The 27,710-nt window shown below is 48.1% G+C and overlaps 1 protein-coding gene across 7 annotated transcripts in view; it reads left to right on the plus strand.

The window, feature by feature from the left end:
• Nucleotides 1-16,452, plus strand: part of LOC144150257 (influenza virus NS1A-binding protein homolog) — a 79,643-nt gene extending 63,191 nt beyond the window's left edge. For 6 of the 7 annotated variants that reach the window (XM_077682120.1, XM_077682141.1, XM_077682127.1 and 3 more), the window contains 3 exons: nt 5,059-5,184; nt 7,046-7,219; nt 12,300-16,452. In XM_077682120.1, coding sequence (XP_077538246.1) covers nt 5,059-5,184; nt 7,046-7,219; nt 12,300-12,631 — 632 coding nt within the window. In that variant the 3' untranslated portion in view covers nt 12,632-16,452. Of the gene's footprint in view, nt 1-3,744; nt 4,953-5,058; nt 5,185-7,045; nt 7,220-12,299 lie in introns of those variants that run through there. The other variant, XR_013318495.1, reaches the window with a different exon arrangement.
• Nucleotides 16,453-27,710: the final 11,258 nt, after the last annotated feature.

The following is a 27,710-nucleotide window of genomic DNA, read 5'->3' on the forward strand; positions in this document are numbered from 1 at the left end:
GTCTGCAAGAAAGAACAGTTTTCCAAAACCAATTATTGCTGTACAAGCTCTCGTCTATCGCTATCATCCCTCTTGTCTTGTGTGTATCCTATGGTTTTCATAATTTTTCGTTACCACTCAGCGCAGTCAAATACGAATCAGTACCAACCAGCCCCCACCTGAGCATTCCTACCAAATAGTCGTCGTACTGCATATGAAATAAGACTTCCTTTAAAGGCAGTTAAAATAAGAGTGAATGGTCTGACACAGGGCAAAAATTTTTGAGGCAGCCTTGTGCTAGGCAAACAAGAGATCACGTCTTTGTTGTACGGCTCTTGATGGGCTTCAGCAAACAGCAATTTCGTGAAACAGTTTTGTTTCGTGAAGTGGTTTTCTTCCTGCGAAAGTGGTCATGTCTACTGGATTATGCAGAAAGGGACTGCTCTAACAATAACATTTACACTGTGTTGAGCCTTTTTCGCACTCCACCAGTGCACACTAAAAAAAGCATTTGCTGGTGTTCTTTCCAGCCAGAAAGCGAATTCTCTGTAATATGTTTGCGTTGATAAATTTGAATAAATCAAGAAGTTGCCAAATCAGGTAACTTGGTCCCCATGAAAGATATGTACAGTAAAACCTCGATATAACAGATTTCAGTATGTAATAAAATCCTCAATATAACAGTTACCATGCATAAGTTACCTAATGCCCATTGGAAACTGAGCACATTTAATTTCGCTAGTGCATTGAAATAGCTGCCTGTGCAATTTCTTAACAGTAGAGCCTCTGAACTTCAAGAAAACTGACCCGTAATCACAATTTTGCCATGACAGTGATGGCTGAGCGAAAAGCGATGCCATTGCGAGCAACATTAGTAACCCATGTCGATGGGCCTCCTGGGTCGTGCGGCAGTTGCTCTGCTGCAAGCAGGTAATAAGTAACTACAATGTCGCAGTGAATTTCAAGACTTCTCCTTCTCCAGGAATGCGCCACGGTGTCTCATGTCGTTGTGAGGGACGAGGCAGACTCCGATATCCAAACTGCGTACAGTTTGTGTGCAAGAATATTTACAGGGCATATACAAGGGAGCAGAACTAGCCCACAGTGGGGCTTAGAATCTTGCCTGGGTTTAGCCGGCGCAGGCGGGACTCTACCCACGACCTGCAGCTAACTCGAAAGCAAAAGACCCCCTTCTTCTCACCGGGCTCGACATAAATACCCTCGGTGAGGGAAGGGGAAGCGTTAAAGAAAACAAGAAATAGCAAGGCCTGGTGCGATACTCTCCGGCCGAGCAAGGTGCGTTCGGAGAAAGTCCATACATGCTGGTCGCCTCCCAACTTGTCAAAGAGAGCCGCTCCCTTTTGTCCCAGGCCGAACACGACCGTGCTCATTTCCAAAAGTTAGTGCCGAGCGTCGAGGCTACTTAATTGTTAGCGGCCCCTCCGGAGGGTTACTGCTGACATCTCAGTGTCAGCGTCGTGGGGGCGCCCGCAATGCGACGACCTTCATGGTCAAACCTTACAGTCTCCCCTTTTTTGCTTCACTGTCAACAAAACCTGCCCTCCTCTTCCCCCTCTTTGTGCCTTTGGTGTAGCCTAAACTGGTCTTGCTCTTCCCCATGCCTGGTATATGCAAGCTGAAGCTAGGACTGCTTCTCCTTTTCCTAGTCAACATTGCAGGCTGCGACAACTTAGCAGAGTTTGTTCATGCAAGGTTCGCTGGGAAGGGTGAAGCATGTTGTACACTCGGAAACACGGTGCGGTGAATGACAGCAGCATGGCCCTGCCTGTGCACACGAACCAACATAGGTAGCTGCAGCTGCAGCTTGTCGCCAATTGCCGAAATGGAACTCATGGCGGACACAAAGTCCCACATGCAAGAAAGGTGATGGTAGTGTGAAGGAGAATCGCACTAGGGATTGTCATCCACGCTGGTTTTAATCAAATATCTGCCGCTGTACCAGGCCTACAGTTTTTAACACTGACCTTTCACGGAGGGACCTGGCTGATGCGAGTGCTTTGAAGAAGCCACCATACAGGCACCCTTCCCTATTAGTGCAAAAGTCGAGCCCCACCCACGCGGCGTACTGTTGTTTTGGAACCTTTGTTTGACGCAGCAGCACTGCATGCACAAAGTGCAAGCCGGCCACAGCTCGTTGGGGAAACCCAGGATTCTTTCCTCCAAGGCGAAACCCTATTCTGAGGCTCGTTGTGGGGAAAGCGCGCTGCATTTGGGTCCCCCATTTTATTGGGGCCCCCAAACACTGAGTTCTTTTATTCCAATACTCCACTGGTCTGTGGTCTGCATCTGCCGACCCATTCTTGCTGCTTGGGCCGAGCTAGGTATGTCGATTCTCCTTTTTGCTGTGGGTGCGTGCATGTGTCACTGCCATGAGTGGTTTTAAGCACAAAGCCCTTTCACTCCATTGAAATGCAGCGATTCTGGTGCACATCCCATTGACGATGTGAAGCTCACGAACATTGGGCTGTGATTTTTTTCCGCCAAAACTGCACCTTACGTTCAGCCACTGGACCAGGCAATTGTCAACAATGTCGAGTGCCCATATTGTCATCAGCTGATTGACAAGTTGCTGCTCTCTCTCTACTGCAACATCATCGTCAAGGTGGGAAAGCGACTGTGAAGGAAGCCGTACAGAACTGCTTATTGAAAGCTCTTTTCGAGAACAGTGTGGCTGTAAAAGTTAGTGCTCCTGAAGAACACGACAGCGCAGAGGCCATTGAAAAGGCTTTGTTCGTGGCCCGTATGCTTGGGTACGGCAAGGAGCTTGATCAGGCCAGCCTTGAAGAGGCGTGGAGGTGCCTGAAAAGTGAGAGGGTTGTTCCTGCTGCTGTCGCTTTGGAGGGCTTCCTCTACGCCAACTTTTTCATCACTGCTACAGAGCAGATGATGCACAACTCCATCATGCAGGATGTGCTGGGAAACTTGCAACAGGGCCCAGGCAGTGACGTCAAGGACGGTGAAACCCCATGCAGCTTCAAAGTGCTTGATGCTGTTGACGTGCTGCAGCACTGTGCGAGTTCGATTGAGCTGCAAGATGCCATGCAGTCCGTGTGGGCCTGTTAACACAGTGCTAGGCCACCTCTGACAAGGAAACGGAAAGAAAGGTTGCAGATTACTTTCAGAGAAAATAAAGGGTCTTCTGAACGAATCCTTACGACTGGCAAATACATTGGTAATCATTCTACACGCTAGGTACAGAATTTTTATGCGACGAAATTTTATTATAGCAAGGTCAAGTGGTGTTTCTTATTACTTCATTATATCGAGGTTTAACTGTACATAATGTGCATAAAGTTCCATTTTCATCACTCCTCAGAAGCTCTATCTAGCAAGAAAAGTAAAGCCTGCACTGCAAAGCTGAACATGGGGGGTGCATATTACTGAGGAGAATTTGAAGCCTTTTGTATTTAATTTGCATGCCAGCCTGTGACTCAGCCTGTGACTTCCGGGATCTCTTTTTGCAGGGCCACAGCAGAAAGTCATCTGGGCTTTACCCCATCGCTGGGCTGTGTTTGATCAAGATTGTCCTTGTTTAATATGCGCGCTGTCCCTTGTACACTGCTTTGTTGTGACTTTAGTTGTCTCCAGGGGCGTGTGTGTGTGCGTGCGTGTGTGTGCCTTTGCATGCCTGTGCATCTCAGTTGGAGGGCAGAAGAGTGCCAGCCAAGAGCAAACTTGTGGGCCATACAAGTGGGTGCAGTAAAAGCACGTAATGCTCCGTTTCCGTTTTTGCTGTGCTTTCAGGTCGAATCGCCCAGCACCTGCAACACTCCTAGTTCTGCCTCCCGGCGCAGCAAGAAAGCTTGAAACTGTCTAGAGTGCAGCAGCGCAAAAATTCTGCTGCGCACCAAAAAACAGTGCAATCGAAATAGAGGCAGTGCAGGTGAGGACCCCTGAAGCTGACCACCGGTGCTTGGCGGCCGTGCAAACGAGAAGCTTGTAGGGACGGCCAGGAAGGTGGCGAGCACCGTTCACTTTCCCTAGATCGTTGGATTGCAGTTGCAGGCGTCGCAGCAGGGCTGCTGCAACCCCCCATCTGCCCACGCCGCTGCAAACAAGACAAGCTGCTTCCCTGCGAGGCGGCAACTACGGCAGCTTCGGCCTTTTCTGTGCTCCTCCTTTGTCCCGTCCTCAACCTTGTTCTCTTCTTATTTTCCCCTCGTTTTTTGTTTGAGTTAAAAAAGTTGTGACCAGGGTACCTGCCACTTTTTTCTTCATGCTCCTTGTTCCCACTGTTTTTATATCCCATGATTGAGAGAGTATAAAGAATATCAGCACAGCTGAAGATGTAGCTAGCTGTCCTTGCTACCCGGTGGTGTTCTCCTTTTTGCCATCACTGTTGGCATCAGCTACACAATGGCATCGTGTAACCTGCATGCTTGTCCATTTCATTTCCTAGCAGGAGCGTCTTGTTGCCTGTTCAGGTGCCTGTGGTGGTACAACTGCGTAGCAGCACCTGCAGCCACTGCTCGGCTGTTCTGCTCCCTTGGTAGCGCAAGCTCTGAACCCACTGCTCGCCAGGCACCCGCTCTGCATGCAGTCCAGTATCTGTTCACTGCACGATACCCCTGCCTCGCTCCTGAGTTCTATGCATGGGACCTTCTCTGCTTAACTGCAACCCTGTTGCGTTTCGTCAGGTTTACTGCAACTGATGTAATGGCACGTGCACTTTTAGCTTTTACCAACTTCATTATTGACTCCTAATATGTCGTCCTTATTGCAGAGTTACATGTGTGTGTGCGCGCTTGTAGCTTTTCAGGGTGCACATTTGTAGCCGACGTGTCTGGTTTTGTTTTCACACACAATGTTTGCTCTGTGAGTTTGCGTGCGTTCACGTGGGTTTTTTGTTCCCCCTCTTTGTGTTTGCCGTGCATGGTGGTGGTGAGCCTTCTTCCCGTGTGTGATTGAGGACGTGTGAGTGGGAACGCAGCGATCCGCGGTCAGTCCCAACGGTGAGCGTGGGTGGCGGGGCCAGCTGTTCGGCTCACTTGGGCACTGGTCGTCCTCGTTGGGGTCGTCCCCAGGGCTGGCTGAGCTGTGCCCTGCTGTTCTCTGCAGGCCTCTGCAACCTGGACAACCGGGTGTTTGTGGTGGGCGGCTGGAATGGCAAGCGGGGCCTGTCGTGCTGCGACGTCTTCGACCCCCTGACCAGGACCTGGGCCAGTGTGGCACCTATGCTGCTGGGTGAGCCACACACTTCGGCCCTGCATTAGTTGTGGGACAACTTCAATTTTACGCAAAGTCGCGCAATATTGGTTATTTTTCAAAATCTGAAAATTTCTCTTTAACGCACCTTTGGCACGAACTCGTCAAAGTACATCATTAATGTAGCCGGCACAGTGAATACCATAGGTCAGCACATGAGCCAAGTTTTTTTTTCCAGCTTTTGATTACTGCATCAAGATGTTTTGCTCTGTGAAGAGTGTACTGTTATTAGTGCATCTATTGATTGATTGTGGGGTTTAACGCGCCGACGCAGCGCAGGCGATGAGGCGCGCCGTAGTGGAGGGCTCCGGATTAATTTTGACCACCTGGGGATCTTTATCGTGCGTCGAAATCTCGTACACACGGGCGTTTTTGCTTTTCGCCTCCATCAGAAAAGCGGCCGCCGCGGCCGGGAATCGAACCCGCGACCTCGTGCTCAGCAGCGCAACGCCTTAGCCACTGAGCCACCGCGGCGGGTTATTAGTGCATCTATCCGATACACCTTCTGAATGCCAGTTCTTTTCTCAGACAATGAGCTGTGCAGCCAAATGTGTCTGGATTGGTCTTGCTGTCCGGGCTTATGTAACTAACATCAACTTTTAAGGCGCTTACTCACTTGCTGTCAAGTCACAGCTAAGCCAAATTGAGTCAAAACTGGATCTCAGTCCCCAGTATGTCATACTGATGATGTAACGGGTTTGTGCAAAAGTAGACCTTGTAAGGGTGACGCTGTCAAATGAAAAGTAAAAAGTAGAATTTTCCTGAAGGATCACAGGATCACAAAAAGTGCACACTGCAGTGAAGCATCCAGTAGAAGGCAGCGTTCAGGACACATTAGTTCAAACATAGCCATACTTCATGGGTCTGGAGCAAGAACCTTTCGTATGGGCATGCAGTGAGGACACCATTTCTGTGCAATCGATCACTAAGTGCCAGTCACAGCGATATTGTGCAACTGGCTAGTGATTTTCGAATCGCTTAACAGTGCTCTTGTCGAATTCAAGGCAAAATGCTATATGGAGTGTCCTTTTACATTTTGTTTCCAAACTACCATATTTACCTGAGTAACGCACACCCAATCTCCATACTAAAACTGCAAGCCCACTTTTGGTGAGCATTTGATATCCACCAACAAAAAAATTACATATACTTTCACATTTTCAGGTGGGTCCAAGCTGTTTGCTCACCTGAACATCATTCACTGTCGCTCTGACAGCTCCCTCTCGCTTTCCAACCACGTCATCTCATTAGTGCCATTCATGACGTTAGAAATTCTGCATTTGTTTTGCACGCTGAGGTTGCTGCATACACAATGATCTTTTTGAACAGTTACCTGTCCTTGATAGCTTCGTTGTCTTTATCTAAATTTTGCTTTTGTATAATTTCATTGTAGAGGGCATCATTACCATATAGTGGGCGATCTCTAGTGAATTAGATGTTGAAACATAGTTTTAGCTATCCTTGCTGTTATTAATGTGGCCCATGCCTTATGTAGTACATGTACAGATGTGCCATCAGACTGTGCAACATATTAGGGGAGAAAAACTACCTCTATTGCACTTTTTTTTTTAATGGAGGCCTTCACAAAAGCTGAAAAATTTCAGCCTAGACTGAACTGTTGCTGGTAATAGCTTGTTTTTGCAGGCTGATGCTATTCTTGAAATTTCGCACTCTGGACGTGTTCTCAACTCTTGAGAAAGCGTGTGTAGTCTTATTCAAGCAGGAAACAAAAAATTATGGACTAACTGTGCACTCCAGGGCACAGTATCGTTATAATGTTTGGCCGTACTAGATCATGATTGGCCAAAAGTAACGTGCATTGCCTGCGTGGTGCTTACAGGACGCTACCAGGCTGGGGTGGCCTGCCTCAACGGAGAGGTGTATGCTGTTGGCGGCTGCGACTCATGGACATGCGTGGCATCAGTGGAAAAGTACAACCAGACAACCAACACTTGGGTAGAGGTGGCACCCCTGCAGAATGCCAGGAGAGGCTGTGGTGTGGTGGAGTACAATGGTATGAAAGCCGCTCACGTATGTCTTAATTGCAAGGGGTCTCGAAGTGCCTTCTACTGCTCGGAGCAGTGACAACATAGAATTTCATAACATGCTAGAGGAAATCTGTCGCTGCAGTCATCGGGCCACGTGCAGTGTGAGAGCTTCGTATGGCTTGAACCAAATGATACTGTGTTGGTGCATGATTCCGGTGCTAGGGGCTGTACTGGCGAAATTTCATGCGTCAGATCAGTGATCTGACGTTCCACTAGGTAGGGCTCAGTGTAACACGGCAGTAGTTGCGACGACAACCCTACGGCTCGAGACGGCATCTGCGGAAGGACCAGGGGCCCTGGGATGAGCTGTATATATTTGTGGTGGCAGTCGTAGGTAGACTTTTTGGAGGACGCAGTAAGGCAATCACTGCCGGTCGGGTGGGCACCAGCAGCCCAGGCAGTGGCCTTGTGTGCATACACAATAGTGGAGGTGGCAGCAGGAAGGAGAAAGGTGTCCAGGGGCCATACAAAAGATAGAAGAAAGGGTAGCAGGCAGTATTGTGACGATAATACGGTTTTTGGAGCCGCAGGCAGCTTTTGAGATCATTTGCAAGCAAGTAAGGTTAAAACTCCTAGCGGTCCCACGATGCCATGTTTGTCGAGGTGCAGCTAGCCTTAGACACTAGCACCAGATTTCTCTTTTATCTTAGTTTGAAAATCTCTGGGTGATAGGCCTGATCTTGCACACATCAGGGAATAACCTTCAGTTAAATGTGAATGGTGGCAACATCTTTTGTGCATGCAGCAGAGTTCTTTTGCAGTGGGACTGCAGCAAAATGTCATCCGCAAAACATAGATGCATTTTTACTTGTCCAATTCTAAGGGCTTGATGAGTCGTAGCTACACTTGCTGCAGCTTTTTTTTTTTTTTTTTTTTGGTGTTACATAGTGGTAAGCTTTCACATTCTTTTCACTGGCCTTGCAGCCGATGACTGCACAATGGCATTTGTGTGCACTCATCGGAAGCAACAGTTTAAAAAGCTGTGGAGAGCCCATTACAAGAGCATTCTCTGGTTGTTCAACGAGGTGTTCTGACTGTCTTGTCAGCCGTGCCGGGAGGCCTCCCCAGGACGACACAGGGCAAATGAGTAGTGTACTTGAGCAAGATACGCATAAATTTTGACAAGCAGCACACCCCTTGTGGGGAGGCGTGTTACAAGACAGCTTACAGGGGTGGGCTGCAAGCCTACAACTCAGCTTGCGTACTGAAGCTGTGGCATATATGTCAGCCCCGTCCCCTCTTTTTAGCATCAATTGTCTATGCCTCGCATACCTGAAAGATGTATAACCAACTTTAATTTTAGCTTTTGTAGTATCTGCTTGCATATTAGTGCGTTCAAACCTGTTTAAATCATAAATGCACACTTTTCACTGGCCGTAAAAATTTTTTCCCCTCCTGGCACTACAAATGTCACCCTTCTTGATGAAACAAATGCACCTTAATTTGCATCATTGTACCGTAAACATACAACAATGTACAAATTGAGTTGCACCGTAAATGCGGCATTGTTTACTACGTACAACTGCCGCAAAAATTTCTTGCATGGAGCTGTCATGTTGTTAAGAGCGCTCCCACATAAGCTCGGCATGGTCCCTGTTATTGCATTCTGCGTTCTCCGTCATTGGCACAGCAAATCATGACATTCGACCAATGAGAGCGTGTAGGCAGATTTTCGGTGGCACTGCACGAAGGAAGCTCCAGCCATAGTACTGGAGTGCGTCAAATGGGTTTCTGTTTGCAACACGGTTACTTAGTGTGACTCTAGTGTGTGGTCGACCCTACCTGAGTGGTGGTCGGGGCATGTGCGTTTGACGAATTCGTTCTGCTCATGTTTGGTGTCCAAGCTCCAAGGCATGAGATGCCACACAGCCAATATCATGAGGGGGAGGGGGGAAGCAAGCCTCTACTTGCCTTGCTTAGGGAGTGCACCCAAAATCTGCGCCATTTTTAAAGGAGCCATGAAGACAAAATACAAGTTTGTGTTATTCGAAAGATTTCGTGTTTCATAGTGCCCCCAGCGCTTGTCTGAATGCAAACGACGCTTTGTTCACTGAGAAATAATCAATTTAAGTTACAAGTTTGATTTTCCTGCTAAATCGCGTGTTTTTGTGGTCCGCAATGACATCACAGACCGCCCTGCAGCCTAGGGTCCCTTGATTCACGCGTCCGCCGTACAGGGTGGAGACACGTATACGCTGGCGCCGCCATTTTGGGTCGCTCGCTCACCGCCGAAACAAGTCATTGTATCAAAACCGCGCTACAATTATCGCCGCAACGCGGTTAACTGGCAAAGTTTAAATCATCTTATCTGTTTCGCGTTGCTGGGTCGCGTGGAAAACGAAAAGAACGATTCGTTGAGCACGGTGAACAATTGCAGCGGCACGGGACTGTTCAAAGGGTGTCTCCACCCTGCACGGCAGCGTTGGCATCGAGGTGTTCACGCGTTTGTTTACGTTAAACCTAGATGGCGCCACCATACCGTGGCATGCCGTTTTGTGCCTTCGGTTTGTTTTTAAACTTCTTTAACCTGACTTGTTTTTGTTCTGGGAGAAAATCGTTGCCTGAAACATAGTGCTCGCTCGACAAATATGGTCACATAAGACACCGTAGCGTCAATCAATCGGCCAGTATCGTCTGAGACGACCCCAAAGCTCCGCAGTTCTGTGCAGCTAAACAAGCATAGTGCGCGCAGTACCAACAGCAGTACGCATCGGTACTTCTATGTTTACATGTGCATTCGTAAGTTACACTGTTTTTCCCACCATTCTTAAGGCTTTAAAAAGAATGTGCCCTAAATTTAAGCGCCAATAGCTCGTTCAGCAAGCTTATAAACACTGTCTAATTTGCGTTTGCTTTTCGCAGAGCTGTCTCATATGCGACACCATAGGTTCTGTTGCGGGAAATGAGCTAGTGGGTCGCATGGCCATTCCTTTTTTTCCTAATTATGTAGCTTATTTGAGCGAAGTTTACGTTTAAAGTGGTGTCAGTATGATTCTAACGAGGCAATCTTTTTAATGAACCAAACTTGTGTTTTCTCTTCATGGCTCCTTTAATGGAAAAATCAACCTAATGTTCACTCTTTGTTACCTTCAAATACATTGAAATTTTGGATACTTGCAGCCAGATGGTGCTTGCAACAGAACTGTCGATCCCGGTAGTGGAGGCTCCAGCTTTCTCACCCGCCGCAGTGTCTCAGTGGCTCAGGCGTTGCGCTGCTGAGCACGAGGTCACGGGTTCGATCCCGGCCCCTGCGGCCGCTTTTCTGGTGGAGGCGAAAAGCAAAAACGCCCGTGTGTACGAGATTTCGGCGCACGCTAAAGATCCCCAGGTGGTCGAAATTAATCCGTAGCCCTCCACTACGGCGCACCTCATCGCCTGCATTGCGTCGGCGCGTTAAACCCTACAATCAATCACTCAAGGCTCCAGCTTTCTTCTGCAGCAGTGCCCCCGCTGACTGCGACGTTGCTGGCCCTCATGTCCGAAACCGTTGTGAAGACGGCCTTCTCTGTCTTCAATCGCCTTTGATGTCGCCTGTCTGTAACTGTATTCGTGCCACTCAAAAATAGTTGATAGTGTGCTGAATGCTATAACACACCCTCTTCTTTGGGCTCGGTTCAGCAGCCTTTGTTGGGACTTCCTCCCAATCTATATAAACCGCTTTAAGCTGTCGTCACTCTGTTCATCTTGCTTAGTTGGTGAACACTTGGACAGTGGGCACAGGCAACAGCAAAGAAAGGGCAAGCAACAACCCAACAGGGCCTGGCTAGGGACTTCTGGCTCTCCAGAGCAAATTCTTCTTGCACACAACCCCCGCACGTGTGCACAGAGTGTGCCACACCCAGCGCAGGCGCAAGAAGAACAGGTGGAAAGGGATGCTTGCATGAACAGTGGAAAGCATTCGTTGGATGGCTCGCAAGTTTTAATTGCCACCCCAGAAACTGCCAAACAGTAGCACGCACCACCAGATGTAGGAAAATTTCCTTGTACTTTTCTCAGCTAAAAATAGGTTGTTGTATGTACCCTTTCCGGGAAAATTTTGCTTCAATTACAATGCTTCGTTTCAGGTCGTTCCAGGTACATTAATATCTATGAGAATTTCAAGGAAAATTTCATTAGTTATTTCTAGTAGTTTGTTGTAACCGGTTTAGATATAACAAGGTTTGACTGTAGTACAACTTATTAGCAATTATTAAATTTTACACCACTTGCTATTACCGTACTTACCTGATTCTAACGCGCACTTTTTTTCCGGAAAAATAGGCCGAGAAATCGCATGCGCGTTAGAATCGGATACGAAACCGAAACTGCCGAAACAGCGGAAATTTCGTCCCACCCATCGTCATCGCCATCTCAAAATGGCGCCAAAGCTTTTAGCAACGATTTTTCGGACACAGGAAGCATAGGCGCTTTTTATCTCGGCCTTCACACAAATCGTCAAATCGTTCCACTTGCGCGCTTGATAACAGAAATGGCAGCAGCGGCTCCCGTGCGTTTAGAACGAGCGGCGGTCGGCTGAAGCGTGCGCCTCTGGAGAAGCTCGCGGGATGGGCGTGCGAGGCATGGGCCACGATCCCATCGACCATGGTTGAACCTTCGTTCAGAAGTGTAGCATCGCGAACGCGCTTGACGGCACCAAGGGCGAGATGTTGTGGTCAGCGGAGAGCAACGACAAGTGAGATGAGTGAGGCTACTTTCGGTGATAAATCGCCCGTTTCTCTCACATTCGTTTTTCTTGCTCAAGATCCGTGCGCGTTATCATCGGAGGTGCAAGTGTTTTTGCCAGGAAAATCAGGTGCGCGTTGGAATCGGGGGCGCGTTAGAATCGGTATACCTTTTTTGCAATGTTTCTGGCATTTTTTTCCCCCATCTCTTCTTCTGCTGGATGCCAGTTTTGTTGTTGAGTAGCTGGATGGCCATTAAGATTTCAAAAGGATGTGTTTGGCCAAGCACACTTGCGAGCTTGCAACTGTGCTTTTAGAGTGGCACGAACGGCCTCTGTTGTGGAGCCTGCCCCGCTCCTCACGGGCTCCGCTGTTTGGGTTGCAGGCAAGTTGTACGCAGTGGGAGGCCACGACGGAGTGCGCTCGCTGTGCAGCGTCGAGGTGTACGACGCACAGACCAACAGCTGGAGCATGGGCCCACCACTGACCAGCTGCCGGGCCAATGTGGGCGTGGCGGTGGTCGGGGGCCGGATCTTTGCCGTGGGCGGCTTCAACGGCAAGGCCTTCCTCAACACGGTGGAGTTCCTGGACGGCCGCACCAACGAGTGGACCAGCTTCGTGGCCAAGGGCGAGCCCCGACTTGAGCCCATCTCCCGCATAGTGGAGGACGAGGACCGGGACTCCTCGCGCGAGGGCTCGGCCGAGGAGTGTCGCTAGCTTGGCCCTCCACCCCTCCTCCCCATTCCTACTCCACGGTCTTTCTGTTGTGCTTCTCCCTGTGGCCACTACTCCTCCTCTTGAGGCTTCTCTTTCGTTCTGTACATCTGTGTTGTGTGTATGCGTCCACGGCCAGCTGGTGCACACCATTCCGTTTGCCTCTTTTTTTTTTAAATGATTGGAAGCATGTTGTGTACCGGGAAGCCTCTGCCCTTGAAAGGTTTGACGTAACTGACAATTGCAGAATGATGCTGGCTGGCTGAGTAGACCAGACAGGCTTTGTGGGGGTGTGGTCTTGTAAACAGCCACAAATACTTGTTCGGTGATTGACGGCGATAGTGAACCAGACTTTGCCCTGTCAACCCCACAGTGCAGACAGATTTGAACTGCTGTTATTTTGTAGCAGGCACAGAGAATGTGCATGTACTGTTATTTCTGTGGTAGCATTTGAGGAGCTCCAGGCGAAGGTGCATTTCTTTTCGGTTCCTTAATGGGAACATTTTTACTCCTGTTTTAGCAAGAGAGAGAGTATTTTGAAAGCATTTTAGGGCAACGTTGCCTTGCTTCTGGCTGAAAAATTGACCACAGCAATTTTTCTTTCTTGACATCCTACCTTCAAGAGCAACTAATCTACTTGCAGTGTGTGAGAAGCAATGAATTTGCCAAGTGTAAGAAAGCTTTCATTGTGTTTTGCCACCTTATACAGGGGTAAAATCTTTAGGTGGTCATTGGTTAGCTTGTAATGAGAAAGAAACTAAAATTTGACTGAGCTTTGGGCAGAGGTTGACTCTAGTAGATATGCCCAGTTCATGTTGCAGAAAACATGTTGCAGAAAAAAGCAACGTTGAAGAATTTTTGCAACTTCTGTTAGGATTGATGCTGAGCGCTAAAGCAGTTGCCTGCAAGTAGGCTTCCCAAATTCTTTTGCAGGTTTTCTTTTTCTTTTTCCCATGGATTGCTCAATACAGCTATGATTTTGTCGGTGTGCACAAGCTGCAGCATGAATCTAGCTGTGAATTCTTTGTGATCAGCAAGTTATACCCTTGCTCATAGCAGGCCTGTTAAATGTACATAGACCATTTACACTTCAGTTGTCTAAAAGCACTTTTAATGTTGTTGCTTGATGAACCACTTCATTGAATAATCTAAAAAAGGAGGGAAGTGGTGAAAGCATTAATTATGTTGAGGTTACAAGTGGAGTACTGTTAGCATAAATTTGAAGCTAAGAAGTTTTGAACTGGTGCTGGTGCAAATGGCATTTGTTTGACGTCTTTCAACAGAATTGTGAAGAAAGTATGATATGGACCACGCTGATTATAGTTTGAGGAGTGCTGTCACTTTTTTTTTTTTTCTCTTTTTTCCTCGCATGCTTTTGTTGAAAGGGATGAAGTTTGGCTTATTGGCAGCTTTGGCCCCTTTGCCGCTGCTGCTGGGTGTCTTTCCCGTCCTTGGAATATGAACAATCAGGATCAATGTGACCTGACCATCTGTTGACCGTACCCTACTGTACTCACTGCCTTTCGACGTAAGGCCGCGTGCCTAAGTTCGTTAAAGCACGTTTCGGCACTTTTTTTTACTTTTGAAGAGAAAATGGCGCACGAACATTTTTCCACCAGGCAAAAAGGTCCACCTTCGTGCAGTTAGCAAGTTGACAACTCTGAGCTAATGGTGCCCATCTCTAGACACTATTTGATTGTTCAGGGCACACATCAGGGTTTCATACAGCTTTTACAACAGCACAAAACTTCATGGTTTTTTTACGTCTACAACGGAAATTGGCTAATTGTTGCCAAATCTTGCCCAAGTATTCCTACCAATTCCAGCCTTGGGTGTTTGATAGAGCCCTGCAGCAAAATGTGCAGGCCTGGTTTGTACAACTGCAGTTTACCAGTAATCGTTTCTTACCTTCTCTTTTAAGAAGCAGGCAGGTGGAGTATAGTGACTAGGGGTGTGCAAATAGTCATTTTTGCTTTGAAGGTGAATGCAAAGCGAATAACGATTTTATTCGAATATTTGCGTGTCAGCGCAAATATTTAGTGAATTCTCTAGTGTGCTTTAGCATCTAATAGAGCTTGAAAAATTATCCTGTGGCAGAAAGCAGCTGATTATATTTTATGTGGAGCAACTGTCACCTCATGGGGTCCTCAACCACAAGCGCTATAAATTAGGTTATGACTATGTGTTCCGACAAACTGTATGATTAACCAAATTCCCTTATGAAAAAGGTGTAAATGGCAGTTCCTCATTTTCAACAAGGCATAATTTGATGTATTCTGTTTTATTGGAGCAACTGCCTGTGTATTTGTGTTTTCAAACTTCAAAAATTTTTGAAATTTTTAAATAGTGCTACTCGATTTGAAGCATTAAAGGAGTACTGACACTAAATATCTTACTTTCGGTTTCTCTGCTGTAAAGAGTACCTATTGGCCGAGTAATTACGAAAATCGAACCAGGAGAGGTCAGCCACAAGCATAGAATTATAATGCATTTATTCCTATCAGTTTCAGATTCGGTCGTCTTGTACCAAATGGCCGTTCAAATGCAGGCCGGATGGCCTTGCGTCACGGTTTTGTGGCCGCAAAAACTGCTGGTGCTAACGTCAATCAAAAACCCGTGACGTCAGGAACGTTTGCCGCATCGTCTGCTACAATTGCACATGGTCTGCACTCGCCCGCACAGTCGACATGTCGCCTGAATCGTCAAACTCGGATGAGTCGCTGCCACCCGAGTTTTTTAATATCGCTGCGGCTTGAACCGGCGCACACCCCAGTAGCAACAGCTTGCCGCCGCTCTTCCGAATCCGGGCACTGCGGCGTGCGGTGCAGCAAGCGGCTGAAAGGTTGCACTAACTGCACGGAAGAATTTAAAAAAGTCCACGGCAGATGTCTTGGTCACCAATCGCTCAAATGGCAGTTATTGCTGAAATAAAGTTCACATGCAAGAAAGGGGATGATAGTGTGGTGAAAAGTTGTGCTAGGAATTGTCATTCACAGTTGTCATTGTCATCTGCCACGGTGCTAAGCCTAAAGTTCCCATCACCCGAGCCAACCCGAGCAACACAAGCCTGTTAAGGATGCCCCTCTTAAAACTCTTCGACGCCCCTAACTTCTTGGGGGCCCCCATCGCCGGGTTCCCCTATTCTTAAACTGCCTAATCGTTTCCACTTCGTTTGTACTGCAGCTGCTACGTCATCTTCGGGCTCTGAAGGTAGCAGTCATCCGAGAAGTGTAGCAAGCAAATTCTGCTCGCCAGCTTCGGCGACCAGTTCTTGCGGCCGCCACCGCGCATGAAGTCAGCCCACGTTTCGCACTGTGTGTCGTCATGTGGAAAATAATTCATTTTGGCGTAGTCCGTCAATTTGCTCGGACAGGCTTCCACTGAGCAGTACTTCGCATTCCGTGAGCTTGCCATAGCAGAACTTTGGCGAGCTCGGCGACGTGCACATGCCGCACGTCGTGTTTCGTCGTGGCGATAACGATTTCGCTAGTGCTGCCGATTTGTGGTAGCTCACGGCCAGGGCAATTGAAATACATTTTCGATATGATTCCAGCCTCGTATCACTGAAACTACTGAAGCCAATTATATCGTTTTTTAGGCCTCTACATTTGGTGTCAGTACTCCTTTAATCAAATATGTTATTCGCTTTGATGTTCAGAAGCTTTGAGTATTCGCACACCCCTAAAATGACCATTTTGTATCCTTGGGGATCACTGCTGAAGGGAACAGAATATTTCTTTTTAAACGTGCATTGGCATAATGTGTGCAGACATGTTTCCCATGTGGGCTTGGAGATGCGTATATAAATAAAGTGTACATATGTACTCGCTGTTGTTTTTCAGCATAATCATTGTGCTCCCTCACACATTCCTGCCTTGGACCTTGCTTCTCGCTTCTAAAAGACTGCCCATGGCGGGTTGGTGACCAGGACGGATCTCGAAGTCAAAGGATCAATTACTGGCTATGGCACCCGTTGTTCGATACAGGAGGAAAGCAAAAACTCTCGTGTTGTGATTTTGGCACGTGTTGTAGATGCTCAGGTGGTCCAAATTGGTCTGTAGCCTTCCACTACAGCACGCCTCATAACCCACTGTGTTTGGTGTGTAAAACCTGAATGCGAACTTCAACTCGCTTCCAAAAGTTGACATGTCGGCAGTGTTAATTCCCCGTAATATTTTATCGTAGTACTTACCTGGAAAGTAATGAACTGCTGAAGTTAGTAAACCTGTCAAGTACAGCGTTGTGTTTCCTGAACTGTTGAGGTTCAGCAGCATAATCAGACATGCAAGACAAGATTTAACTTCTCGCTGTAAATCGAAGCAAATTTTTGCATCAACAGCTGTTTGTGACATTTCTAGTGGTATCCCGACTGACACCAATGCTGAATTCGATTGATTGATTGTAGTGTTTAACGCACTGACACAACGCAGGCGATGAGGCGCACTGTAGTGGAGGGCCCCGGATTAATTTTGACCACCTGGGGACCTTTAACGTGTGCCGAAATCTCGTACACATGGGCGTTTTCGCTTTTCGCCTCCATCAGAAAAGCGGCTGCCGCGGCCGGGAATCAAACTAGCGGCCTCGTGCTCAGCAGCACAACGCCTTAGCCACTGAGCCACCGCGGCGGGTTGTATGCTGAATTCACCTTGCCTCTAGAAATAGTTTGTGCATGGATTCGATCTGTGAACTTCTTGGGTGCCAAATGAGTGAACTAGCAATTGTTCCTTTGGAATAACGCATTGAAGGCTGTGCATTTGGCAGTTAGGTCAGCATGGCCCAAGGTTCAAATAACGGTCATGACTTATGGGGCAGACACATGGGGTCTCACCAAGCACCTTAAAAAAAACTTGTCAGCTCAATTAGCCATGGAAAAAAGATGCACGAGGTAATGCATGGCAGATCACTGGAAAGGTTGGTTGATTTTCTGTATTGCGGTTTAATCCAATAGCTGTCACATCCCACGTCTTGCATGATGGCGTAAATGTCATTAATTTTTTAATCAGGCACAGTAAAGTTTGGTTTGTCGGTGATGTTGGTGGTGTTGTCGTGGATGAGGGGTGAGGCATTTGATGACAAGACGAAGGAAGTAGACGACGAAGAAAAGTCTATTTACACATATACACAAGTATTTACAGCAGACGATGAAGCACGGACACAAGACAAAATGAAAACTGGATTGAACCTAAAAGGTGCTGCAGCGCACAAGGAGGGTATTGTGGCACGATCCCTGATGGGGGTCCTAGAGGCCAAAAAGGTTCCAAACCACCACACGCTTGGCTGAAAAAGGTATGGGGTTCTGGCGCCCAGAAACTGCCACGGGAGCGAGTCTGCAGGCGACTGCTCGCAGTCGCAGCCCTTGACAACCTCGTTGAAGTTAGCGCCTCGGTCGCCGGGCTGTCCTCCTCTTCGACCGGTTCGCACTCAAAAGCAGTGCGCTAACTATTTGAGGGCCTTGACCTCCGCCCTACTGACGGTCAGGAGGGAGGAATGGCGATGCGTGCTCAGGGAACAATACCTGGTGCTGGCGGCGACAACTCCTTTCGCTCCCGCCGAGGGAAGAGAACGAAACAATACCCACAACGAGAGGGGAGACATGGCTCCGTCGAGGCGCATCGGCGCTGCCATCGCAGTCCAACTCAAGTTCATGCACTGTAGGGATTAGCAGGGCGAGAGTATTAACATGTGTAACTAATTGTAATAAAATAATTTGCTTGCTTCCATTGCCACAAAGGATGTCAACCAAGAGTGTGGGCTGTCGTCTGTGCATCAGCAAAAATGAGTTAAAATAGTCTCAAAACTGGGTAGGTGAACTGAAGGCACCTGCATGTAGCAAGTTGCAATTGCAAGCAACTGTGCAGATTTTTTGTGGTACCTTTCCACTGCACATTGCAAAGCACTTGACCGCCTTGGTCGAAATACTGGCCTACTATACCATTATAGTAACTCTAAGCATCCACTTTTCACCGTCACCAGGTGCACACAGAGGCCGAATGGAAGGGCCAAATCTGCTTCCATCTGACGAAGTTCCATAGCTCGTGCATTTTTATTCCCAGTGTTTGTTGGTAGCTGACATCGAGACCCGCCGCGGTGGCTCAGTGGCTAAGGCGTTGCGCTGCTGAGCACGAGGTCGCGGGTTCGATTCCCGGCCGCGGCGGCCGCTTTTCTGATGGAGGCGAAAAGCAAAAACGCCCGTGTGTACGAGATTTCGGCGCACGATAAAGATCCCCAGGTGGTCAAAATTAATCCGGAGCCCTCCACTACGGCGCGCCTCATCGCCTGCGTTGCGTCGGCGCGTTAAACCCCACAATCAATCAATCAAATCAATCAGCTGACATCGAGGAAGTACAAGGGTCAAAACATGTTAACGCGTGGACACGTGGCCATCGATACGTGCAGCGCAGCCTGCTGCTAGCCACCGGCGTGACCAGTGATATTAGTGGACAGTGCCGCTCCGTGGACAGTGCTGTGGTGGCTAGGCATGTGAAAGGTATTGCAGATGCTTCCGGTGGTTTCAGGGGCAAGGTTCAACTTGCGCGGTCTATCACCGCAACGGCGACGAGTGCCTATTTTTGAATTATCTTGGGCTGATAACCGGTGAAGTTTCGGTCTTGCCTTTGGCACGGACGTTCATTACCAGCACCGTGAAGTTTTAGCATCCATGTGCAAACATGCAAAGTGGTGAGGAGTCTCGTGTGTCCCGGCGCCTTGTGCATCATTCTTAAAGGGCCCATGAAGACAAAATGCAAGTTTGTTTCATTTGAAAGACTACTTCGTTAGGATAACGCTGACACTACCTTTAACGCAAACTTCACTCAAATAAGCTGTATGTATACATAATGAGGGAAACGGAAAATAGCCATGCGACACCCTAGCCACTCTTTTACAAAGAACCTATGACTTATTGTGGGCAGCTCGTTGCGATTGGCTGAGGCCGACAAAATCCAATGCAAATTGGATTTTGCGACACTAACTATAACAGTGCAACTCTTACCATAAGCTTGCAGAACAAACTATTTGCGTTAAAATTTGGTGCACATTCTTTTATAGCTGTAAGAATGGTGAGGTAAACAATGGACGTTACGAATACGTAAACATAAGAGCACCAGTGCACACTGCACGCTTTGTGCCAGCCATAGCTGCACAACCGTCCACCACATTGGGCTTGTCTGACACAACCCTGGCCAACGGCATAAACGACATTGTCTTACATGACCCTGCTAATCGTGCAAACCCAATGTTTCACGAAATGATTACTATCAGCTGCCGCAAAAATAAGCCGGGTATGAATCTATAAACAAGGCAAGTGTGTACAGCGGTCCTTAGCGGAGGACTGACGCTTAACTTTGCAATAGACCAGTGGTTCTCAGCCATGACTGCCCCGGGGACCCCTTTTGGGCTTGCAATAGTGATGGGGGACCCCACGATGGAGCGTATGTTGATCTGTGCCATAATGTCAAACAATTTGTACTTGAATCTGTAAGTCTTCTAGACACCTATATGCTGCCTTTTGTGGGTTTCTTTTCTTTGTCTTTCATAGCTGGCGTGTTGGACAAAATGCAGATGTAAAAATATGTGCCACGCGGAGAAGCTAAATGTACATTTAATCCGGCGGATCCACCTTTTTGCTTTGCAAGCAAATGCTGGCAAAATCGAGAGAAAAATGGCGGGTGAAACGTTTGGCGGGAAGCTTCGCGGACCCCTGAAATGCTATCGCGGACCCCCGGGGTCCGCGGAGCCCCATTTGAGAACCACTGCAATAGACGATGTTTTGCCGTTCGCTGCAGCCTTAGCCAACATATCAACATTCGTTTGAGGTACATGCCATGGATACGTCATCGCTGACATCACGAGACACGATTTAGCAAGAGAATTAAAATTTGGACTTGGATTGTTTAACTTCTCAATGAATAAAGCATCATTTGCTGCCGGGCAAGCGCTGGGAGCACTATAAATACCAAATCTTTCGTATAAAACAAGCTTGTATTTTGTCTTCATGGCCCCTTTAAGGAAGTAATTAGCCACGTATTGTGTACATGTTAGCTTCTGTCATTTTCACACCCAGAAACACAACCAATGCACGCTGCTTGCTTGGAAAAAAGTAAAGGAAACAATAGCTTTCACTGCCCGGCTGCCGCAGTGCCATCCCCCCCATCTCTCTGGAAGTGACTACAGTGAAATCCGGTTATAGCGAACTGTAATACGTGCTGGCATTAGTTCGATATAGCAAAACCCACCGATAACGAGTTTTTTGTTAAGAGTTCGCAATACGCGGGACACCCCCGCTCCCCGCTTACCGAAACCAACACAGTATGAAGTATGTCGTTACCATACACAGAACAATCCATTTATTGCAAGCAATAAGGCCGCTTTCCACCTCAACTGCCTACTTCACAAGAAAGAAATGATTCTAGTTTTCACTTTCATTTTGGCGGTGTAAACTAGCATAGCATTGGAGTGTGTCCTTCAATATTGAAGCAATAATGTCTGAGCATATCAACTGCCGAAAAAGCTTCATTAAGCATTGAATGGCTTTCACTCGCGACATGCCCTGCCTCTTTGGAACTTTCAACAGCACCAGCTACCATGACATCGATAACGGTGCCTGCATCAGAGAGGCTCACAGTGACGGCAACCGGGTCGTCGATGACACTCTGGAAATCCCCGAAATTCTATGGTCCCGTTTTGTTGTGCGCAGTTGCAGTCATGAACTATTTTCAACTAGCCCGGCTTTCCACTCTGCTTCAGTTACAAAAAGTGTCGGGCGTCAGGTCGCTCCATGTGAGGCTCAACGTCTCAACCGCGGCCAGTCAGCATCTCGATTACCGCTGTGAGACCATGCATTTCGGCGGCAATTCTACGTTCACCGAGTTCGATATATCCGATGTGAACTTTGAAATACATGCATGTTTTGCATGTATTTTCATAACTGATTTATTTTTGTTCGATATGTAGCATAATTCGCTCTATCCGGTTCATTATAATCGGGCTTGACTGTATCAGCAGACTGCGCTGCATGTATCGACGGCACGCGTTCGCGCATCTTTGCTAGCAGTTTTGACCTGTGCGCATGCACGCGAATTCGCTAGAGTTCGCGTTCACGACAGGAACCTACCAAATTTACACATCTGCGCACTGCAGGGGCCGCACAAGCATGCAAAAATCTTTCATTCTTTCCTCGAGTACCTCTGACTGCTCGTGCCATTCAGCAGCGCCTGAAATGCAGAACAGTGCCTGGGACGCAGAAGCTGTAATTTAGCAGCTGCTGCGGCCCTACGGCCTCACCATTGGTGGTACTATAAAATGCCGCAGCTAATCGGCGTCTCCGGCTTGTGGAATTTGGTGGTTCGGGCAGCTTCAAGTCGAGTGTCGTTGCCATTCACCGTCTCCATGGCGCGGCGCATCTTCGTAGAGACCAATGCCAATCTCCGCCATCCACCGCACCAGCTTAGATGAGTAAATTTAGCGCGTCCTTCCCGAGCAATAAATATGCTGAAAACCAGGCGTTTTTGTGGAGGCGGAAACGCTCTGCGCGCACAACGGGCGCGCACAACGGGCGCGCAAGCGCCCGACCGCACGGCACGCATGCATGCGTGCACCCGACATGGGCCGCCGCCGCAGCCAAAACTTGTCGCCGCAGGCCAGAATGGACTTAATGGTGAAGACCCGAGTTACACATGCGCGAAAGGGGATGATAGTGGTGAAAATTTGTGCTGTGTATCAAAGTCCGCGCTCCTAGTGAAAGCGGTGATGCTAGGCCCGAATTTCTCTACACGAACCGCCCACGGAAGCACTTGTTCGCCGCAACAGCGCCGCATGCAAGAAACGCAAGCTGGCCGCAAGTCGTAGCTTCGTACGGAGAAATTTCCGAAAATTGTCGTGGTCGAGCACGTCACGTTTTGGGCCCCCTTGTTTCGCCCCGAACGCTGGGTTTCCCCATTCTAATACTAATGCGCCCACGGTGGATGCGAGAAGGACTGTGTGAACGCGCCCGCTAACCATGCATGCGTGTTCGGATGCTAAACAAAGCGTGACCAACGTACTGCCAGAGTCTTTCAATGTTTTGAAGGACTCTGGTACTGCCAAGCGGAGCCAACGACTGAGCGTATCTTGAAGCAATAAGGGCCTTGACTGGTGGCTCTTCGTGGTCTTACTCCGAGCTGGTGAGCTTGTAGCATCCACAGTGCTTCGATGCGGGAGAAAAAAGCGAAAGCCCCAGCCCTTAAAATTGGAACTTTTTAGTAAGAGACAACTCGCGGCTGAACACTTTCAAACCATTTTTTGGAGGAGGACGTTCTTTGGACAGTACTCCAGCGACTGCGCGCGTAAATCGCGGCTTTCGGAATCCTGTTTAGTGCGCTTTAATTGCGTGACCGCCGCACCTACGGAAGCGCCACGAGGTTCGCCTGTACGAGAACACAGTGCACAGTAGTGCTGAAGTACATCCGTTCATTTGGGACCTCCCAACTCCCAAAAAGCATGCAAGCACGAGGCTCGAGAAAGCTAGAGATTCACGCCATCTGGCCGTGACGGTTCACGACAACGTCAGCTCCCACCGGAGATGCGCAGCTGATGCCCTTCTCGCCGTCTCCAGTTGATATTTCTCGCGCGCGCGCGTGTAGCGGTTGTGTTACGTGACGGTCCCGGCTGAACAACACTTTTGTAGGCTTCAGACAACGCACACACGACTCTGCACAGATTTTTTTTTGGTCGGCCCTAGAAGTGCTTCCGCTTATGTAATTGATTGTTTGTAGGGCGCGATGTCAATGGTGTGAAAAAGGAGCCTCGGACAAGACGACTGTTCAGGCAGAATAGAATGTTTTCACGCCGACTAATTAACGGTCATTTTGTCCGAGGCTCCTTTCTGACCGCGCCCTACAACTCTTGTGGGAAGGGGCCGTGGACTCGGTTGTACGGATGTGGCTTGCTACATTTACTTCTGGTGCGCAAGCCCGGCTGGATGTGGGAGCGGCGAGGACGTGGATACGCCCCAGCGCGTGGTCGTGTTCCTTCTGATCTTGCGCTTGTAACCGCTGATGATGATGGCGCCAAGTTGCAAGTGACGTTATTAGCAAAATCTACGAAAGAATTAAGGCTTCAAAAGTACATAGAAGAACACCATGCTTTTTCCTGACTGCATGATCGGTTTAGGCAAGTACTGTCCACCCAGGACGCCTTTCTACAGTTAAAACACGATATCATAGACAACGATAACGACCAAGATCAAATCATCCTCACACTGGACCTCAAAGGCGCATTTGAATGTATCGCACGATTCTATCCTTAAGGCTGCCGAGGAGACACAATCCGGGGAAAGAACATATAATTACATTAGGAACTTCTTATCAGACAGAACAGCAACAATCGGCATAGGCAACACTCGATCCGACCCCTTTAAGGCGCCAAACAGAGGCACGCCCCAGGGATCAATTATCTCGCCTCTTCTGTTCAACTTAACAATGATCAAAATTGCTAAGAAACTGGAAGAACGTGACGAAATTGGAAAAGTCATATATGCCGCCGACATATACTATCTGGACGAAAAGCGGAACTTTACAATCTAAATTAGATCTGCTACAGGATTTTATCAACAACCTCCAAGATCCGATCATAAAAAATGGCTTGAAATGCGCCCCTGAAAAGTCTGAACTCATCAGGCTAAACAGGCATCACTCCAGGCAGCATTATACTGGATGGACAGAACATCCCTTTCCGCCCCGCAATAAGAATACTAGGCATGGTCATTCAGGAAGACAATAAAGCCACAAATACCTCAGCAAGCTTGGCAAGACGGCTCAACAGTTGGCCAGAGTAAAGAAGGATTACAAAGGAAGGGCATAAGAGAAGAGGACAACCTCCGCCTTGTTCAAGCCCTCATAATGAGCCGCATTGCATATAGCCTCCCCTTCCACCGGATGGATCACAAACGAGGAAAGGGCCGATGCAATAACAGCTCACACAACCGCTGTAGGCCTACCAATTTACACATCCAACGAATAATTCCTGAAGCTCGGCGTAGACAACACCTTCAGAGAAATCAAGAACACGCTATTAGATGCCCAGAAAGAACGCCTCCTCAAGACCAGAACGGGCAGAGAAATTCTCAGAAGATCTGGACAGGTGGTTCATGCAGCCTTCATTAATAGGATGGTCGATTTAACACTATCAAGACCTCTCCAATTCCAAAGAAAATGGACTCCACTCACAATAAGGACAGAAGGTTGGCCAGAACTGGCTACATTCGAAAAACATATCAGGACAATCCAAACGCAATCTACACCGATGCGGCCGTATACAAGCAAGGCAATGCATCAGCCGTAGCTACCAACGAACATGGGAAGATGGTAGATTTCATCATTACCATACAACTAACTATTCAAGAAGCAGAAACTGCTGCCGTCATACTAGCAATAAGATGGGCTGAATTCAAGAATAAGGACTCAATAATTATCAATGCAATGGAGCGGAAAATGATAGGTGTAACATTAAGGGACAAGAAGAGAGCGGAGTGGGTCAGGGAACAAACACGTGCTAAGGATATATTAGTAGAGATTAAGAAAAAGAAATGGACGTGAGCAGGGCATGTAATGCGAAGGCAAGATAACCGCTGGTCATTAAGGGTGACAGAGTGGATCCCTAGAGAAGGCAAGCGTTGCAGGGGGCGGCAGAAAGTTAGATGGGCAGATGAGATCAAGAAATTTGCGGGGATAAATTGGTCACAGTTGGCACAGGACCGAGGTAATTGGAGAATAATGGGAGAGGCCTTTGCCCTGCAGTGGGCGTAGATAGGCTGATGATGATGATGATGAATTATCAATGACTCGACTAGGGCCATAAGGAAGTTCATCTGCGGCATCGTCCCAAGGAATGCTGAAAGACTTCTTCCAAAAATTCTAAAACAGCCACACACTTGTCTGCACTCCCGCCCATCAGGGGCTAGAGGGTAACGGGGCGGCCGATTCTCTAGCGAGGACTACCATACACCGCAGAGACCCGGAACATTCGTACGCCCTCCCTGCTTACTGTCAAGGCACAGACAAATTAATATCCTATAGGCTTCACCGAAGATCAATGCCTACGCCACACCCAAGCCTAACTGCTGAAGAAGCGAGAAATCTTAAAAATACAGACTAACACCTACTTACATAAATCCAGACTATCACTTGTGCCAAGCTAAGTATAATGAGGACTGCAAGCAATGTCACCAGAAGGACGATTTATTCCATACAGTCTGGAATTGCCCAATTACAAATAGCCACCAAACCTCATTAGAGTCCTGGGAGGAAGCCCTGTCCATCTCGGACCCTGCACAGCAGCTTGCGCTGCTTAGTAGGGCCAGGGATGGCCAAATAGCTTCTGGGGTCCTGGAATTTGGATCCCACCCTTGATCTCCCCCTTTTCTCTCGCCCCTTTTCAAAAAATAAAGTTTACTACATCTACTACTACTATACTGCAAGTGACGTTGACGCCACTACAGATTCATTGACAGATGGCGCAAGCACCAAGCTTATGAAGCACTGGCCAAACACCACTGCGGGCGGACGCTATTCTGTGAGTATGTACAGCTTTACTAGAATATTAGCAGCAGTTGTAGGGTATGTTCCGGCTATGCCTAACGTTTTGTATCTTTCGATATGATATGAACCACCATGGCCCACATGACGTACAATGAGTATTTTTTCAGTGATACCGGTTGACGATGTTAGACGCCAAAGCACGACGTTAGGCCTAACGCCCTGTGTTTATGCTTAAAGGAGTACTGACACGAAATTTTCATGTTCCGTTTTTTTCGCTGCTATGCGTTCCTACCAGCCCACTAATCATAGAATGACAGATTAGACGGTCGAGCGCAGCGTAAACATTCATTTACGGCGTCGTTTATTCGTGCCAGTTTCGGTTTCGAGAAAAAAACGCCGAGCGGCCGCCATGACAGCATCTATCACATGGCGTCACCATTCTTGCCGTATCGCTGCCTCTCTGGAAGCGCGCGCGAGCGAGCGCACGCGCGCGCCCAGACCGGCCGAGGTCTTCGCCGTCCCCACAGGCCCGGGCAGCATGACGTCAGTCCCAAAACCATGACGTGTACACACGCCCGAGCAGCGCGCGCCAACCACAGCCAGCGCGTCGGCTTCGTCACGGGAGCCCCGACGTCGGCAGTTTGGGGCACGTAGCAGATGATGTCACGTCGGCCCGCTCTGGGCTTTCTCGTGCAGGCGAAGATTAAAACGGATTTTAATTATGTTTCGCTGAACGGTTGCTGTTGAAACTTGCTGGGAGATATCTCCTGATAAAAAGGAAGCGTTTTACATAGTTATCTCAGCTTTGAAATTTCGTGTCAGTACTCCTTTAACGTTAGGTAACCTTCAGGTTGTGCCTTACGACGCGCCAAGCAAAAGCGCGACTTTAGACCTAACGCCGAGCAGACGCATGGTCGCGCCGCCCCCTCCATAGAGTTAATACTACTGACTCCCCCTCCCTCTGCTCTGCATCAACCTTTGCTCTAGCAAAGGTTGGGGACGCTTCTCTTTAGAGGCTTCTTGAATGAGGTTGCGCGAAACCAGCTTCACGAATATCCCGCGAAACCGGCAGAGGTAGACTTGAGAATCTCTGTCTTTTATCTGTATTCGAAATACTACTTTGTTCGGTGTTTTCAGGGGTATCTGTGAAATATCCCATTACGACTAAATTGAATGTACCTTATTCTAGGCATCCAACACATTTATCGCGTATTTGCATAACGGAAAATTTCCAAGCGCTGCGAATGATATTTTGGCTGCTTTATGCGGAGTTAGTTGCACTTGCCTCGCGTAGACGCCATTGCCTATACTGTTGTAATGATAAGAAAACTGTTTGGAAGCGCATAGTTTTACCATGCAGTGTCTGGCCACGATCTGGCGATTGGTAGGTAATTAGATGGGATTTCAGGTAGGCCATGGGATACTTGACCCAATTTATTTATTTATTATTATAGTAGTTGCATGGGGTCCTAAGAACTTCATGACTGATGAGTTTGTACACACATGCATGCGAAATGAGTGGATCGGAGTGGAAGTCTACACTTCCCCGAATTGAACGCAAGATGCAG

This window comes from Haemaphysalis longicornis, unplaced genomic scaffold, assembly GCF_048455015.1.
Source record: "Haemaphysalis longicornis isolate Haplotype H1 unplaced genomic scaffold, Haemaphysalis longicornis Haplotype H1 scaffold_1, whole genome shotgun sequence".
In the NCBI taxonomy this organism is placed as follows: domain Eukaryota; kingdom Metazoa; phylum Arthropoda; class Arachnida; order Ixodida; family Ixodidae; genus Haemaphysalis; species Haemaphysalis longicornis.